Raw genomic sequence first — 18,583 nt, forward strand, 5'->3', positions numbered from 1 at the left:
ACAAAAACGATAAGTATGGGGAGAAGAAGGCTCAGGGGATGTAGAAGGAGGAAAGAAGAAAAACCAGTGTAAGCAGATAAAGAAGAATGGGAATTAATTATTTGGAAAATATTAGGTAGTGGAGGAGACAGAAGAAAGGGGAAGAACGGCGAGAATAAGGAAAATTTCTAGAAGGAAAACGAAAATAAAGTAAAGGAAAAAAAAACAACAGACACTGAGCTAAGTAAATTGTACAAAAAAATATAAATAGAAACATATACAAACCTATCCATTGTATAACATTCTTATGCTGCCTATCAGTCAGTAATTCCAGAAGAAATTGCCACAGTTGTATTTGACCATTACTACTATTTTTATTATTTAAAGTTATTGTTGGATCAAAGTACCTAATGTTTGTCGAGTAATTCAGAATTTTCAAATCTTTTCTTCCAGTCTAAAACATAAGTTAATTAAAAAATATTCTAAATGAAATTATTTGTAATCAATACCTTATTTACTTTTACGATTTTCGGAAGGATTCTTTTTGGCGGATCTTCCTTTTTTGTTGCTAAAAAACCAGATGTGATTTCAATAAAGCAACAAAAAATCAATGGAATAATTATATTTATATACTATAAATTGTAAATAACTAAAGAAACACCTCGCATATTGGATTTTTATGCAGTCATCCCTTTTTTGACAATGAGTATTATCAAAATGATTTTCATAGTATCTACTGGTGCATTATACACGACTGAATATATATATATATATATATATATATATATATATATATATATATATATATATATATATATATATATAAACAATATATATATATATATATATATATATATATATATATATATATATATATATATATATATATATATATATATATATATATATATATATATTGTCATACTTTTTCTTTTCCAACCAAAGAAAAATAAATAAAAAAAATCCATCGAAATAAAATTTTAAGAAATCATTATAAACAAAAATGTATATATTAATTTAAGATAAAATTTAGTGTAGATAAGAATAGAAATTTGTGTTTCCGTTGCAAACAAAATTATCAAAAAAACCTTTGTTTAGAATTAGAAGACATTTTACCTGTAAGTTAATCTCTTCATTGTTTGTAGAGTCGAGTATTAAATGACCATATTCTAATCTTTTGAAATATGTATAAATGATGTATTGAAAAAAACCAATTTTAAAGTAAGCTATTTAGTTTTCTCTGAAACCGAAATTAGGCTTTTCCAATATCATAGTAAACACAATTTAAGCTTTTTGATTGGACGGTCGTTTTTAAATGGGAATTTGGGAGTCGATGATGAGACAGGAGAAGTTAGTCATATTTTGGTCATCGAAAGGAAACAGTCGTGTGTCTCAAGAGAGGGTGTGCTTCGTGAGTTTGGATACCGGCGTAACGAAAAGAAGTGAATAGTTTGAAGAAGGAGATAACAAGTAGATTAAAAGAGGTCCTTGTATCTACCGTGGGCATTTTATAAAGTATATGTGAAAGTATTCTTACGGCATCAAGTTGACAAAAGGAGGTCCTGGTGTCATAAATAAGTAGCGGAGTTTTGGAGAAGTGAATCAGGTGTTTTTTTTGTGTAGTCTGAAGGAGGTTTGCAGAGACGTAAAGAAGGAGCCGAGGTGCCAAAGAGGGGAGATCACATCTTTGAGGAGACTGGACTTTTCTGGGTATGTTCCAACATACAACTCAAGAAGAAAATAAACTGTAAGTGTTTGTACAATTGAATTTTATATCTGTGAAGGATCGTTTGGACATCATGGTCATTATCATTAAAATTTAAGAACTGAGGTTTTGTTAGGCTAATCAAAAGTTTAAAGTATTGTGGTTTCTTTTTTCAAGTAAAGAAAATTTTAAGTAAAATTGGTTTTTTCACGTAATATAAATGTATGTAGCTTTCTAATCTTATTATCATAATATTTTGATTTATTTTCTTGTATGCTGATTAAAAAGATAACGACAGAATTTAATAATTGTTTTATTCGTTCATATAAAATAAAGAAACGTAAATCTTTGTAATATAATATATTTGTATTATTATCCTTTTCTTCTCTCACCCGATAAAAGACAACTAGAAAATCTTTTGAATCCATCGAACACAGGTAATATAAGGATTATTTTACTTTTGATAACAAATAAGTTATAATTCTTTTTTATTGGCTCAATAAACTAAGTTTGAACTCAAAATAAACAATCATAACAAATGGCCCCCAACGTGTAAGGCGTAGAAAGTATTTCTAGTTAAAATTTAAACGGATAGAGAAAGAAAGCAGATTGATTGAAAATTTATTTACCGATGGTTAAAGTTTATAATATTTGCTTTTATGACATTACATTTCAAATTTCTCTAGGTACAAATTTTTACATGATATAATTTATGATATTTGATTGATTTTTACAACTGACAAAAGTTTTAAAATTTTATTGCATTTATTTAAATTTATTGCATTTGGGATAAGAGAAAAAGTTTTCATCTTTGCAACATTACTCGAATTTCATATTTGGCGGTGATATTATTGCACAAATTTCAAAGCTTCATATTTGGCGGGGATAAATATTCTAACGAACATGTCGACCACAAGGAGTCAAAGCAAAACGCAAGAAAGGAAAGAGGATAAGATAGAAAGAAAAGAAACAGGGATGCTGGAAAAATTATTAGCAATGATGCAAATACAAACACAAACAATAGAGAAAATCCAAATTGAAACATCAAAGAAAATTGATAGAAACCAACAAGAAACATCACTAAAAATGGATAGAAACCAACAAGAAACAAAACAAACAATGAGCAATATAGAGCAGCGTTTGGAAAACTATGAACAGGAAATTAAAGGATGTGTTGAGGGAATAAAGAAAGAACTGATACAACAAATAGAAGAGATTAATGAAATAAAAAAGAAAATGGGAGAACAAGAAAAGAAAGTAGAAAATAAGATGAAGGAAATCAAGATTGGCCAGAAAAAGGAATTAGATCAGTTAGAAGAAAAATTTGAAATGGCGCTACAAGAAGACAGGAAAGAAGTAGAAAGGAGATTAAAGCAAAATGAAAAACATATTGCAGAAATTGAACTAAGAGGAGCAGAGAGAAAAGAAGTTATCGTCCATGGAACAAGCGAGGTAAAAATACAGTTTGGCGGGGACGTAAAAAAATTACACCCAGTAATTTTCATCAACAATTTAAAAAAGAAAGTACGACATATCGGTAATTTCGAAACAGCAAAGGAAACGATAAGGAACCATCTTAAAGATGAGGCAAGTTTATGGTTTGATAGCAAAGAAGAAGAATTGCAAAATTGGCAAACATTTGAACAAAAATTTCTGAATTATTTCTGGGGGAAAATACAACAGATAGAGATAAACAAGGAATTACAAAATGGGAGATACCAGGATAGTATAGGTATATCAGAAAAAACATATGCCTTACAACTATACAAAAATGCAAGACACTTACATTACAACTATTCGTCCGAACAGCTAGTGGAACTAATAGCCAGACATTTTGAAGATACCTTAGAAGATCACATAACTCTACAAAACTACAAAGATATTGACAGTTTATGCCAATTCTTACAAATACGAGAAGCAAAATTAAGAGAAAGAAAAACGAGGAGAACGCAAGAAAATTATAGACAACGAGAAAATCAAGACTATAGAGATAGAGGACAAAACTTTAGGAGAGAGTACACAAGAAGAGAATTTGTCCCGAGGAGGGAAAACGAAAGTAGAGACAACGGAAGAGTAAATTATGAACAAAGAAATCGGCAATGGAACGAAAACAGATATCGAGAGAACCAGAATAGAAACAACAATCGCACATATCAGGAAAACCGAAATAATAATAGAACGAATGAACCGGAAAATCGCGGAAACCGATACGGGTCCGAGAGACCAAGAGAAAATAGAAGAGCGGTCAACAACACACACATAGAGGAATATGAGGATGAGAGACAAAGCGACAGAAGTAGAAGCGAACAAGAACAGCACGCGTCTTTTCACGAAGGCGCTCACTAAAGACAAAGAAACAAACAGGAATTTTTTGTCACCCGAAGGAATTTATTAAATTGGCAGAAAATAAAGACAAAATAAGTGGAGCAAATCTGAAATTTGTAAATGGTTTTATCAACGAGACACCGATTAAAATTATGATTGATACTGGATCGGAAATTACACTGATCAACAGAAAACTAATAGAGGAAGTTAATTTAACGAATTTGATTTACAAAATTCCCAAGGTAAATTTAGTGGGCGCAAATAAACGGATTTTGGCAACGATAAATGAAGGAATACGAATAAAAGTACGATTGGATAAGAAATTTTATGCACTACAATGTGTTGTGATGCCAAACATGTTGCATGATATGATCGTAGGAGTGGATGAATTGGCAGAAAAACATGTGGTGATAGATTTCAAAAATAACACGATGAAAATCAAAGATGAAAAAGAAGAAGAACAGGACAGTAAGAAAAAGGAAAAGGAAAATGAGAAACAAAAAATTGATTTAGACAAAGAACAAACGGTGGAAATGAATTTGACAATGAAACAAGGACAGAGAAGAAAGAGGAGATTGGCAAAAGAAAGTGAAAAGTGGGTTTCCTCAAAAGAAGAGATGAGCCCAGAAGAAGAATAGGAAGAAAGATTAACAAAAGAAGACGAAAAAGGTACAATTGAAACAGTGGTATTTGAAGAAGTATGCGAAATGGAGGAGGCAGAATACAAAATAAATATGTGTAAAGAAATTGAGGAAAAAGAAAGAAAATTGATATGTGGAGAAGAAAAGGAAAAGGAATTGCGTGTAATATTGAGAAAGTATGAAGATTTAATAAATGAAGAAAACAGAGTAGCCAAAGAGTATGAACATTCATTTGAGGTTAAAGACTTAGGAAATTTTCGATCGAAAACTTATCCTATCCCATATAAATACCGACAGGAGGTGAAAGGAGAAATAAAAAAAATGTTAGAAGATCAAATCATAGAGAGATGTGACTCGCCGTACATCAACCCAATCGTGATTGTGAAAAAAAGCAGTGGAGAATTGAGGCTCTGTTTGGATGCCCGGAATATAAATCAACACACGGTATCTCAATATGAATCACCCCTCAACATCGAAGCTATTTTTGGGAGAATTACGGGAACACACATGTTTTCTAAAATTGATTTGAAACATAGTTTTTGGTTAATACCGTTAGCAGAAAGATGTAGAAATTACACCGCTTTCTCAATCGATGGTATTGTATACCGATTTAAAGTAGTACCGTTTGGATTACAAAGTGCGTGTGCAGCATTGGTAAGAGCTCTCCATACAATATTAAATAAATATGAAGATTTCATAGTGCACTACATCGACGACTTACTCATTTATTCACCAGATACATCAAGTCATTTGGAACACATAAAGATTATTTTGGGAGAATTGGACAAGGCCGGATTAAAACTGAATATTGAAAAATGTTAATTTTTTCAAAAAGAAGTGATATATTTGGGATTTAAATTGGACACACAAACAGTTAGTTTAGCCGAGGACCGGGTAAAACTCATAGATGAATACCCTTCTTCTTCTTAACATGCCATACACCAAAGTGCGTAGGCGACTATCTCATTACTAGAATTCTGTTCTTGGCGGCGTGACACAGTTCGCCTGTATTGTGTATTCCTGTCCATTCTTTAATATTTCTTAACCAGGATAATTGTTTGCGGCCGGCTCCTCTCCTACCTTCGATCTTCCCTTGTAGGATTAACTGAGGTATTTCATATTTTACTCCTCTCAATATGTGCCCAAGGTAACCAATCTTGCGTTTTTTAATTAATTTAAAGAGTTCTCTTTCCACGCCGGCTCTCTTAAGGACGTCATCGTTTCGAACTCTATCCACCCAAGGTATGCGCATCATTCTTCTTAATGACCACATTTCAAATGCTTCAAGTTTGTTGATAGATGTTTTTTTCAGAGTCCACGTTTCCATGCCATAAAGCAAGATGGACCATATGTAGCACTTGACCATTCTGTAGCGTATTTCGAAATGTAGGTTTTGATTACATAAAAGCGGTCTGAATTTCACAAAAGCTTGTCTTGCCATTTGTATTCGGGTTTTTATCTCTTGTTGTGGATCCGATTGGTCATTGATTGTGGTGCCAAGGTATTTAAAAGTTTTCACGCGTTTTATGCGATCGTCACCTATGCATATTATCGGGTTTTCTGGAGGGTTTCTGCTAATGACCATATATTTCGTTTTCAAAATGTTGATTTTGAGGCCATATTTTTTACCTATGCTATTCACCCTATCAAGTAATAACTGCTGATCTTCCAATTTATCAGTTATAATCACTGTGTCGTCCGCATAGCGTAGGTTGCTAATTGGTATGCCGTTCACCTTAATGCCTAATTCCGTGTCTTCTAATGCTTCCGCAAATATATTTTCAACATATAAATTAAAAAGCATCGGAGAGAGTATGCAGCCTTGGCGGACACCTTTCCGGATTTCAAATTCATCCGTATATTGGTCTTGATCAATCCTCACCTTTGCCATTTGGTTCCAGTATAGATTCTGAATAATTCTGATCTCCTTCTGGTCAATGTTGGCCCTATGTAGTAGTTCCATCATGATATCATGTTTAACATTGTCAAATGCCTTCTCGTAGTCGATGAAGGTGAGGTAGACATCTTTTCGTTGATCTAAACAGTTTTGTATTAAAGTGTTCAAACATAAAATTGCCTCTCTTGTTCCTAGTCCTCCCTTAAAACCGAATTGTGTTGACCCGCTAAGTTCTTCTAGTACCTTATACATTCTTGAGTGTAATATCCTAAGGAAGAGTTTCAGCAAGTGACTCATTAAACTGATTAAGCGGTGTTCATTGCATTTTGTGGCATTAGCTGTTTTTGGGATTATCACAAAGGATGACTGCAGCCATTCTCGCGGAATGTAACCAGTATCATAAATTCTATTGAACAGCTTTACCAAGATTTCGATATTCTCCTCGTCTAGTAGTTTTATTGCTTCTATATTAATTTCATCTGGACCTGTTGCTTTATGCATCTTTGTGGTTCTAACTGCATATTCTATTTCACTTCGCATTATTGATGGCCCTGATAAGTTTTCGGAAGGAAGTTTGCGCGTTGGTTGTGTTGGTCTTTCGTCATTAAAAAGTCTTTCTGCGTATTCTTTCCACGCCATTGCTATCTCCTCTTCTGACTCTATGTATTCGTTTCTGTCGTTCCGTATTCTTGTTCTGTGGTGGCTTTTGTGTATATTCGATATTTCTTTGATCTTCTTATGTAGTCCAAAACTATCTCCTTTTTCCTGCAATTGTTCTATTTCGTTGCACCTTTCCACCATCCAACGTTCTTTTGCTTTCTTAATTTTCTGGCGAATTTCTTTGTGAATTTCTGTTTGTATTTGTCTTGATTACGTTGTTGTTTATGTTGCCTTCGCTTTTCCATTAGATCCATAATTTCGTCCGTCATCCATTCGTTATGCTTTCTCTTCCTGATCTGTGTTTTAACTTCCCTGTTTACTGCCAGAATTGTTCCTTTAATATCATTGACCATCTCTTCGATATCATCATTTTGTTCTATTATTCGCATTCTTTCATTAATTTGATTTGCATAACTCTTCTTCAGATTTTCGTCTCTCATCAGTTCTCTTGTATTTACAGATGAATACCCAAGACCAACGAATTTAAAAACATTGAGAGGTTTTCTCGGGACGATCAACTATTTTAAAAAACTAATTCCTGATTTAAGCCAGAAGGAAATTCCTCTGATCAAATTATTGAAGAAGGGTGTTAAATGGAATTGGAAAGAAGAACAAGAGAAAGCTTTTCAAATTTTAAAAGAGGAATTCTCGAAAGGAACGAAAATATATCATCCCATGTACAATTTGCCTTTCATCCTACGAACTGATGCATCCATACAAAAATTTGCGGGAGTTTTGTCGCAAATACAAAACAATCAAGAAGTGCCGATTTGTTTTATTTCCCGGGTGACAAAAACACACGAAAGAAAATACAGTGTGACTGAACTAGAGTTTGCTAGCGTACTTTTCTGTGTAAATAAGTTAAGATTTTATCTGTTGGGAGCAAAATTCACAATCGAAACTGATCATGCAGCTTTGGTACATATAATGAAAAATCGTCTGGTTAACAATCGTATACATAGAGGCATTTTGTTACTACAGGAGTATGACTTTGAGTTTCGATATATAAAAGGAAAAGACAACATTATAGCCGACGCTCTCACAAGGGATGAAGACTCGGGGAAAAAGGAAGCAATGGCTTTTCATGTAGGACTGAACATTTTGACACAAGAGGAAGGGGTATTTTCGTTAAACGAAATTAGAACAAATCAAGAAGACCTGGAAGAAAGAGAAAAAAGAAGAGCGGAGAGGGAAAACCGTATATTTTTCAAACGAATTGATGGAAAGGAACTATACGTGATAACACAGACATTGGCAGAAAGGATCATACAGAAATTACACGAAGACAATGGACATATCGGTAGCAGAAAAGTCTGGCTGGTTTTTCGAGAAAATTATATTTGCCGACAAGATTACCGCATCGCAAAAGAAATTACACAAAAGTGCCAGATCTGTCAAAAATATAAAATTAGAAATTTCAAAAATGAAAACGTTACAAAAAATATTATATCCCGGAACAAATTAGATATTGTAGCAATAGATATGTTAAGCGATCTAATTATGACGACGAAGAGGAATAAACATGTTTTAGTCATGGTAGATGTGTTTTTCAAATATGTAAAATTATACAGTTGCCGTACCACGAAAGGGGAAGAAATAATGAGAAAAATCGACAATTTTATAGCCACCGTAGGAACACCAAGAAGGATTCTTCTAGACAATGCAACATATTTTAGAAATGATCGTTTCAAGGGACAACTTCGAGAACGGGGAATAGAGACAAATTTTGTTAGCATCAGACATCCACAGAGTAATCCTTCGGAACGTTTTATACAGGAAGTGACGAAGTTTCTACGGATTACAACAGAGGGTCAACATCGACGATGGGATAGGAAAGTCGCCGAAGTAGAAACGTATCTAAATACCATCCCGAGCACTGTAACGAAAGAGACCCCAGAATATATAATGAAGGGTATAATGCCACTAAGACCATGGGAAGATAGAGAACAAAAGGAATACACACAGATAATGGAAAATGTGCAGAGAAGATTGCGGAGAGCAAACGAAAAATATGTCCAGAGGCAAGACCAAAATAGAAAAAGAAGACCAGTTACTTTCAAAAAAGGTGAGAAGGTTATGGTGAGAGCATTGCGCGTGTCCAACATACCTAGCAACGTGTGCGGAAAGTTAATGCCTGTTTTTGAGGGTCCGTACATAGTAAACAATGAGAATGGGATAAATAGTTATGAGTTGAAGCACATAGAATCAGACAAGATTAGGGGAATTTATAATATCAACGATGTATACAAATATTATGAATAAAATGCTGGTATTGTTTTTGCATAGAGAAAAATCCCTGCATAATTCAGTAATTTTTATCATATGCAAAGGCGGGGATTTGTCATACTTTTTCTTTTCCAACCAAAGAAAAATAAATAAAAAAAATCCATCGAAATAAAATTTTAAGAAATCATTATAAACAAAAATGTATATATTAATTTAAGATAAGATTTAGTGTAGATAAGAATAGAAATTTGTTTGGCAAACGACCTGTTTCCGTTGCAAACAAAATTATCAAAAAAACCTTTGTTTAGAATTAGAAGACATTTTACCTGTAAGTTAATCTCTTCATTGTTTGTAGAGTCGAGTATTAAATGACCATATTCTAATCTTTTGAAATATGTATAAATGATGTATTGAAAAAAACCAATTTTAAAGTAAGCTATTTAGTTTTCTCTGAAACCGAAATTAGGCTTTTCCAATATCATAGTAAAAACAATTTAAGCTTTTTGATTGGACGGTCGTTTTTAAATGGGAATTTGGGAGTTGATGATGAGACAGGAGAAGTTAGTCATATTTTGGTCATCTAAAGGAAACAGTCGTGTGTCTCAAGAGAGGGTGTGGTTCGTGAGTTTGGATACCGGCGTAACGAAAAGAAGTGAATAGTTTGAAGAAGGAGATAACAAGTAGATTAAAAGAGGTCCTTGTATCTACCGTGGGCATTTTATAAAGTATATGTGAAAGTATTCTTACGGCATCAAGTTGACAAAAGGAGGTCCTGGTGTCATAAATAAGTAGCGGAGTTTTGGAGAAGTGAATCAGGTGTTTTTTTTGTGTAGTCTGAAGGAGGTTTGCAGAGACGTAAAGAAGGAGCCGAGGCGCCAAAGAGGGGAGATCACATCTTTGAGGAGACTGGACTTTTCTGGGTATGTTCCAACATACAACTCAAGAAGAAAATAAACTGTAAGTGTTTGTACAATTGAATTTTATATCTGTGAAGGATCGTTTGGACATCATGGTCATTATCATTAAAATTTAAGAACTGAGGTTTTGTTAGGCTAATCAAAAGTTTAAAGTATTGTGGTTTCTTTTTTCAAGTAAAGAAAATTTTAAGTAAAATTGGTTTTTTTACGTAATATAAATGTATGTAGCTTTCTTATCTTATTATCATAATAATTTGATTTATTTTCTTGTATGCTGATTGATAAGATAACGACAGAATTTAATAATTGTTTTATTCGTTCATATAAAATAAAGAAACGTAAATCTTTGTAATATAATATATTTGTATTATTATCCTTTTCTTCTCTCACCCGATAAAAGACAACTAGAAAATCTTTTGAATCCATCGAACACAGGTAATATAAGGATTATTTTACTTTTGATAACAAATAAGTTATAATTCTTTTTTATTGGCTCAATAAACTAAGTTTGAACTCAAAATAAACAATCATAACAATATATATATATATATATATATATATATATATATATATATATATATATATATATATATATATACAGTGTAGGTAAAAGTTTATGGTCGGTATGGTACAATTTAAGAGGATATCTAACGCAGATATAAAATCATATTTTCAGCGAACAGACAAAGATAACAATCATATTTCCCCTTGGTCTCCCCTCCATATTTCTTATTGCTGCCCATTGCTCAGTAGTGAGACGATTAGTTCCGATTAGCTTCGATTAGTTCCGATCAGAGATATTTTACATATCTCTGGTTCCGATCCTAAGAAACTAGAGGTGGGTCGTTGACATTTTTATCGGAACCGTTTTTCGTAAACTGTAACTAGTTGATTATTTATCAGTAGTTTCAAATAAGCGAGTACACAAAAAACATATTGGCTATTACATTGAAAGAAACTAACGAAGGATATATTTATTATAACTTAAAAAATAAATTAAACAATACAAATAGTACTTACATTTACATGACACATTATTAAATCGCGAATCGTCTAAATTGACATTTAAAAACATACGTTTTTTCACTTTTCTTGTTGTTTTTTCTTTTGTTTAAAATTAAACCAGATTTTGAACAAGTGTTCACAATGAACAGATTTTGTTACAATACTACAATATTTTATGAATATAGTGGTTAAGTTAGGATATACATGGCGATGGTTTTTCCACCACTGTAATGGACAGTTCCAATCACCGTTCGAAATTTTTTGTGGTTAGTATCATCAGACAAATACATGTCGACTTCTTTTATATCTCTAGATACAGGTGTATGTTTAGATGAGTCATGTCTAATAAATTCATCAAAAATACACCATGGACTTAAGTCATCTTTATCAGTTTCTTTTTCTTGTACTGGTTGATTTTCACTAGTACAATCTTCTTTTTCTTTTTTTATAGAAGTAACCAGCTTCTTAACTCTTTCTTTTGTTTTTTATAACTAGGTATTCTGATTAATGAATGAGTTTCGATTTACGATTGATCTGCATTTTCGATTTCAAATCTTTATTGATAGTTCGTCAAAGGATTTATTTATTGTAAATATTCAATTATGAATTATTTTTCTTAGTCAAAATTATTGACCTAGTATAAGAATAATAATTTTATTTTCAAAAAATGCGCATTTGTAGAAGATGCAGCTTTTATGGTCCACTTTCTGAATATTGCAATGATTGAAACTTCTCCTGACGCATTTCTGTCCGTTTCGACTACTTCTACTACAAGTACTGACATACTTCCACCGCCACCCAAGCGTCAAAAGGTGATGGATACTTCCATTAATAAAAATATTAGTTTAGAACAAAAGAAACAAATAGATATGGATTTAATAAACCTATGCAAAGACTCGTTTCATCCGTTTTCCATAGTTGAAGAACGAGCTTTTAAAAAGTTTGCAGGGTGGATTCCTGGATATAAACCACCAACAAGAAAAGCTTATTCATTACGTCAGTCTTATTACTTCAGGAATGTTATACCAAAACTAAGCAAATTATTAGATCACAAGTTGTTAAAGAAGTAGAAAATATCTGTATTACTACTGACCTTTGGACATATGGAGTAACTGAGAGTTACATCGCATTAACAGGACAATATTTAACCGAAAATTTAGAATTTAAAACGATTTTATTAGGCTGCTGCCATTTTTCTGGAAACCATAATTCAGAAAAGATCGCTTTTGAAATTAGTGAAATTATTTCACTAATTTCAAATTTCAGTTTCTAAAAAAACACATTTCAAAAAAAGTACCTTATCTTTAGAAAGGCTTTTAAAGTATCAATTACAACATAACAAAGTTCCCAAACGGCCAATCCAAGACGTGGAAACTAGGTAGAACTTCACCTATTACATGTTAAAAAGAATGACCGAGTTAGAAGAGGCAATCCGTTCCACTTTTGTATTAGTTAATACAGACTTAGACTTGGACCAAATCTAAATAATGAAGACTGGATTATTTGTTCTCAATTTTCCCAAATTTTACGGCCTTTTAAAGAAATAACAAGTACAATGAGTGGCAAACAATACTTGAAGGGTAGTTCAGTGATTGTTATGGTACGCTGCCTTCAAGAATCTTGCAATAAAATTTTAGCAAACGGTAACCTTACATCTATAGTTTCCGACGTAGTACAATTACTAATATCGGGTTTAGCAAAAAGTATTGTAAATGTGAACACATGTTCAAAATCTGGTTTAATTTTAAATAAAAGAAGAACACGGTTAACAAGAAATAAAGTAGAAAAACTTACGTTTTTAAATGTCAATTTAGACGATGCGCGATTTAATAATAACATGTAATGTAAATGTAAGTACGATTTACTATTTGTATTGTTTAGTTTATTTTTCAAGTTATAATAAATATATCCTTCATTAGTTTCTTTCACTTCAATAAATAAACACATAAACGATAATAGCCATTACGTTTGTTTATGTAGGTACTCTCTTACTTGAAACTGCTGTTAAACAATCATAGTTATTGTTTACGAAAATCGGTTTAGTCGCGTTGAGAGCGTAGGCGCAAAATTTCAGGCCAATGCTTTTTAAATGTATTCATTTTTTTCGAATCCTAAGAAAACTAACAAATATTTTTGAAAAATTTAAACGCAGAATGAAAGGTGACATTATTGCCGAGGGCCGAAATAAACAAAAAGTTTTTTTGAATGAGATACTTAAAATTCAAAATCACACTAAATTTTCTCTTTTTTCGCCCCTGTAACTTATTAAAATAAAAATTATAGAAGTTTTCAGAGACTTTCGGCCCTCGGTAATAATGTATTCTTTCATTCTGCGTTTAAATTTTTCAAAAATATTTATTAGTTTTCTCAGGATTCGAAAAAAAAAGAATGCCCACCTCTACTCGTTCGTTACCTGTGTTCCTACTTTGATTCGGTGCTTTGACTACGCGACATGAGACGTTGCCAAATAATTTCGTATGAAGGTTTATTTATTGTGGAGTTATATGCATTTTATTATTTTTATTGGAAATAAGGCACAATGTGACTTTAAAATAAGCTTATTTTGATGTTTAGATTTTTAATTCGGAAATCGTACTTAAAATACGAAACATTAATAAATTTTATTTACATAAAACGATTTCCGAAGTGGAAATCAAAATGTTAAATTAAACTTATTGTAAAGAAAAATTGTGGCAAATTTAAAATAAAAAACAGTAAGCTGTCATTTAAATCAATTCGCCCAAATTTGATTATCTTAGAACGTTGTTAAAAGGCTAAAAAGACAACAGGTCAAATAAAACCAATAAGTTTGGCAACGTTGAACTTCTCCTCTTTTCTTAGTTCCACTAATGCTATTTCGACGATATAATGGGCTGACCTAATATACCTCTCTCTTTTTAAATAGGTGTTTCTCACCTATACTTAAGGTAATAAATTCAAAAGGACCTTTTTAGAAATGGTGTGTATTAGCAAGAGTGATAATTTAAACAAAAGATCAGAAATTCTCAATCTAAGTAAAATTTATAATTACATTATTTCTTTATAATTCATTCAGAATTCCACCAAAACATCAAATTTGTATTTTTATTTTCCATATACTCGTTACATGTTTTAGGGTATGTGTGAATAATAAATACATTTATTTTCGTATTAAAAAAAAAATTTTAAAAAAATTTCATGTTGGCAATATAATTGTCAAAAAATAATTAAACTACAAACTAACTTTCTCCCGAAGTTGGCATTCATGATAATAAGGGTTACTTGTACTTTTGTATTGGTTGTTATTCTAATTTATTTTATTTGGTAAGTTACTACTTTTTTACAATTATTCGTTCCACCTCATCAGATTTATCTCTTGAAAATAATTATTGTAATCACAATTTAAAGCTCGATTAATAAAAAATTGTTCTCTAAAAGCACCTTTTTATTGACTCCAATCCATGCAAACATAGTTTTATTTACATATATACACTCACCGGCACGAAAAACGGACTCACTCATAATTTCTCGACGAAAATGCCCTGAAATTTTTAGGTTTTTGAAGCGAAGCTTCTATACTGGCGTTGTATTAATTTTTTCTCTATAGTAAAATGCTGAGGCAAGCGTCACGGAACTAGCGCCACAAGTTGGCGTCGAACTAGAGCCACAAGATAGCGTTGTTACGGATAGCTTCATAAAATAGCGGTTCTTCAATTTACTACTCTCGATCAATTCATTTCCAGCCATTATATATTTATTCTAAGCAGGTTTAAATTAAAAACTGCATCAAAAATAACAGAATACAGACATTAAATGAGAAGTAAACAATTAAAAGAATATTTGTCAATAAAAAATCGATTCGCAACGATTGTCAAAATTCAAGTCATAAATGTCAGCTTATACAAATTTCGTTCCCCTAAATTTTTTTTGTATCTCACGACAAACAATTTTCCTTGCTGTTTTTCAAATTTCAGTATTTTTGTTTTTCTCCATTTTTGGCTTTAGTAGACAGTCAAAGTTACCCTTTATTTTAAATTTTGTTATTTGCACCTTAATTGTTTAACCTTTAAAAATTAAAATTAAAGTATCTAATAACTTTATAAGATACATCCACCGATTCGATGTCTATGGATGTAGAGAAACCACTTTTTAATAATTCTTACTGGGCATAATGACATTACTAATCTAGAGATAAGATACACATCAGATGAACACACGGAAATATATAAAACATCACAAAAACTTACCTACAAGCTTCATTTTTCTTAACAATTCAATATGCGTCCAGAAGATGTCTCCAGGATCGCTTGGAACGATTTTTTGAAAGTCTTCGATAGTAAGAGCAACCAATTGCTTGTCGTCCATTAACCAGTCGCTCAATTTTATATTGGTCAGATTAAACTGTCGTACAGCCCATTGTACCCAATGTCTAACATGAAGAGCAGTCCTAAAAACAATGGAATATGTACATAATTAAGTGTGGGAACGTATGCAGTTAAGTATGTAATGCAGTTTTTTTTTCAGAAATGTTTATTTACTGAGATACAGACGATAAAAGTTTAAAAATTACCAAAAATTACCAATTGTAAATCGTACAGAATATTGATTGCATATATTCAAAAAATAACCATAATGATTGAGAACTCCTACCAAACATTATACGAGTCAAAACCACCACCGTAAAGACGAAAATATACCATGCAGATATACCAAGAAGAAATAAGAAACGCAATGAACACTATGTGACATAAAGAAACTTCAGGTGAAGACGGAATTGTATTAGAATGAACATAGAAATTAATGTAATCCTAAATGCCTTAAGCAACAATAGAGTTGACGACCGATATACAAAAATCATTAAGTATATTGTACCGAACATGCCTATTTCAATGTAGCCCATATAACGGTTGCATCTCGAGACGACGATGATCTGTGTTCGAGAACCTTCTGGATTTGTCGACCGGGATGAAGTTCGAGCCGCTAATGCAAGCGAATAGAGGTGGACTATTCCAGAATATTCTAGTAAATTATAACTTGTATATACAAGTAGCGCTGATATTAGCTAAGTTTAGTTATTAAGATACTATCGTACTGTAAACTTATAAATAAATATATTTACATAAAAAAGAACCGCTCGTTTTATTTAAAAACGCTACAATATATATGACAATGCAACATCGCAAGTAAAAACGTGTAAAACTTTGTAACGTGTCAAAAGGACAATTGTTTTATTTTGTCTAATTTTCATTATTTAACTAAAAAAACACCCGTACATAATTTTAATTTCTGTAGAACTTACCAAGAAATTATTTTAGGCCGAAATAATTCCAATAAAAATACTGTAATGTTTACCTCTATATAAGAAAACCGTTAGGTTCCCTTTTGAAAGTTACCGATGTAGTACTTCAAGTACCGATGGGTTCGGTTGAAACTTTATTACCGTTTGTGTGGTTGTTTTCATAAACGCTGTTAATCCAGTCAGGATACTTTTTTGTTTGCAAATATAATGCTGCCGGTTTGTTTGACCTGTTAGACCCGTTATGAATAATCCTTACGTTTCCGTCTGATTTAGACCATACGCAAAATAACTGTACCCCTCTTTAAATATTTTTACCTATAAACAGGAATATTTTTATTTTCCACTGGGCAGTTTAAGTGTGTAGTTGAAGTTCGACAAGTGTTGTGTCTCCAGACCCCTGATAAAGGGTAAGCTATTATTTTGATAACTGTATTTCTTCATCATCATCATCATCTTTGGCTCGACAATCCTCTGTGGATCCTGGCCTGCTCTAAGATTTGTCGCTATTCTGTGAGGTTTCTGGCTGCCATCTTCTGATCTCTAGTATCCCTAAGTCGGTCTCAACTCCATCTAACCACCTAATTCGCGGTCGGCCTCTGCTTGTTCTTGCTATAGGTGTTCCTGTCGTTAGCAATTATGTTGTCAGGATATTTCTTCATATTTTTATCTTTTCCTTTTCTTCGCTTATTTTTACATTGCTATTTTCTCATTTAATTAGAGTCCGAAGTTAATGTCGGTCCAAGTATGGTCCAATATATATTCCGAGACTGATCCAAACGTAATATCAAGTATAATCCAATATCAACCCAATGTTAGTCTAAGTAAATCTACGAAGTGGAAGTCTATCTCACATTTTGCCATGATTAGCAATCGAGTTTCCTTTCAGCTGAATATGGAGCTACCCGTGTATCCAGGAATTGACTGTACAAAAGGTCAACGTTCAGCCGATTCATTTCCAGCTTAAAGATTGTGAGTAATGTTCCCCTATATTATATACATATAGCATTTTTCATATAAAAATGCGTGCACGTCACAATTTATATAAAGTGACGTCACTTATATTTAAAATTTCCAGAACGTCAACTTAAAGTTAAAATTTTCCTAACACTGCTAATAATACAAAACCCATACGGATCTGCTCGATCTTTCATAGGCGTCAACATGGGATAATAATTAGAAAAATGTAATCATCATTATATTGGGAATTTTAGAATTATATTGATTAAATAAGCAAAAACATTTGTTATTAGTAATAAAATAAATTTTATGAAATAAGTCTTAAAGTCTAATATTTCACAAAATAATAATTTTAATTAAATAGACTAAACAATTGTTCGCAACTGATACAGGAATACTTCAAATTTTATTGACAGTTCAGCGTGTGGCAAAAGTGTATAAAGTGTTGCTGCTTTTGTAGAGTAAGAATTTTGTTTATGTTTTGATTTCTTGCACAATTTAATCATAATATAATATATATTAATAAATAGTATTTATAAATACATATTACATTTAGATTAATAGCTTTAAAAACTAATTATTGTTGTGTATTGTGATTGTGCTATGCCAAAACAAATAAATAGACTGTAGAAAGCTGACAAGCTTTCGTATAAGATAGATTATTTTAAACAAGAAATAATGACGGGACGTTTTTACTATTAAAGTCCTAAAAGAGGTAAGTTTAAAATTTAGAATTTATAATTTTGTATTAAAATGTTTTCTAATGGATTTTAGTGTGTTGCAGTAGTCTTAAAACTAAGTGTATTTACTGTTAATATAATAGTTTGACAAATAGTTGACATTTTAAAAATTCCTCACTTACTAACTATTATGATGTTTTGGCAACGCTGTGGGGTTCTGACGTCTTAAATCTTGAATGACGTGCACGCATTTATATATATATATATATATATATATATATATATATATATATATATATATGCTAAGTACTAT

At 31.9% G+C, this 18,583-nt stretch overlaps 1 protein-coding gene across 1 annotated transcript in view; it reads right to left on the reverse strand.

The window, feature by feature from the left end:
• Positions 1-234: 234 nt before the first annotated feature.
• The window catches only part of LOC140431433 (DNA-binding protein Ets97D-like), a gene marked incomplete at its 3' end in the record, with an annotated part of 60,178 nt that continues 41,829 nt past the window's right edge, over positions 235-18,583 (reverse strand). Inside the window, exons 5-7 of the mRNA XM_072519361.1 lie at positions 15,582-15,781; positions 489-547; positions 235-433 (exon numbers count right to left, since the gene is read on the reverse strand). Of these exons, the coding sequence (XP_072375462.1) occupies positions 235-433; positions 489-547; positions 15,582-15,781 (458 nt within the window). The remainder of the gene's footprint in view (positions 434-488; positions 548-15,581; positions 15,782-18,583) is intronic.

This window comes from Diabrotica undecimpunctata, unplaced genomic scaffold, assembly GCF_040954645.1.
Source record: "Diabrotica undecimpunctata isolate CICGRU unplaced genomic scaffold, icDiaUnde3 ctg00000775.1, whole genome shotgun sequence".
In the NCBI taxonomy this organism is placed as follows: Eukaryota; Metazoa; Arthropoda; class Insecta; order Coleoptera; family Chrysomelidae; genus Diabrotica; species Diabrotica undecimpunctata.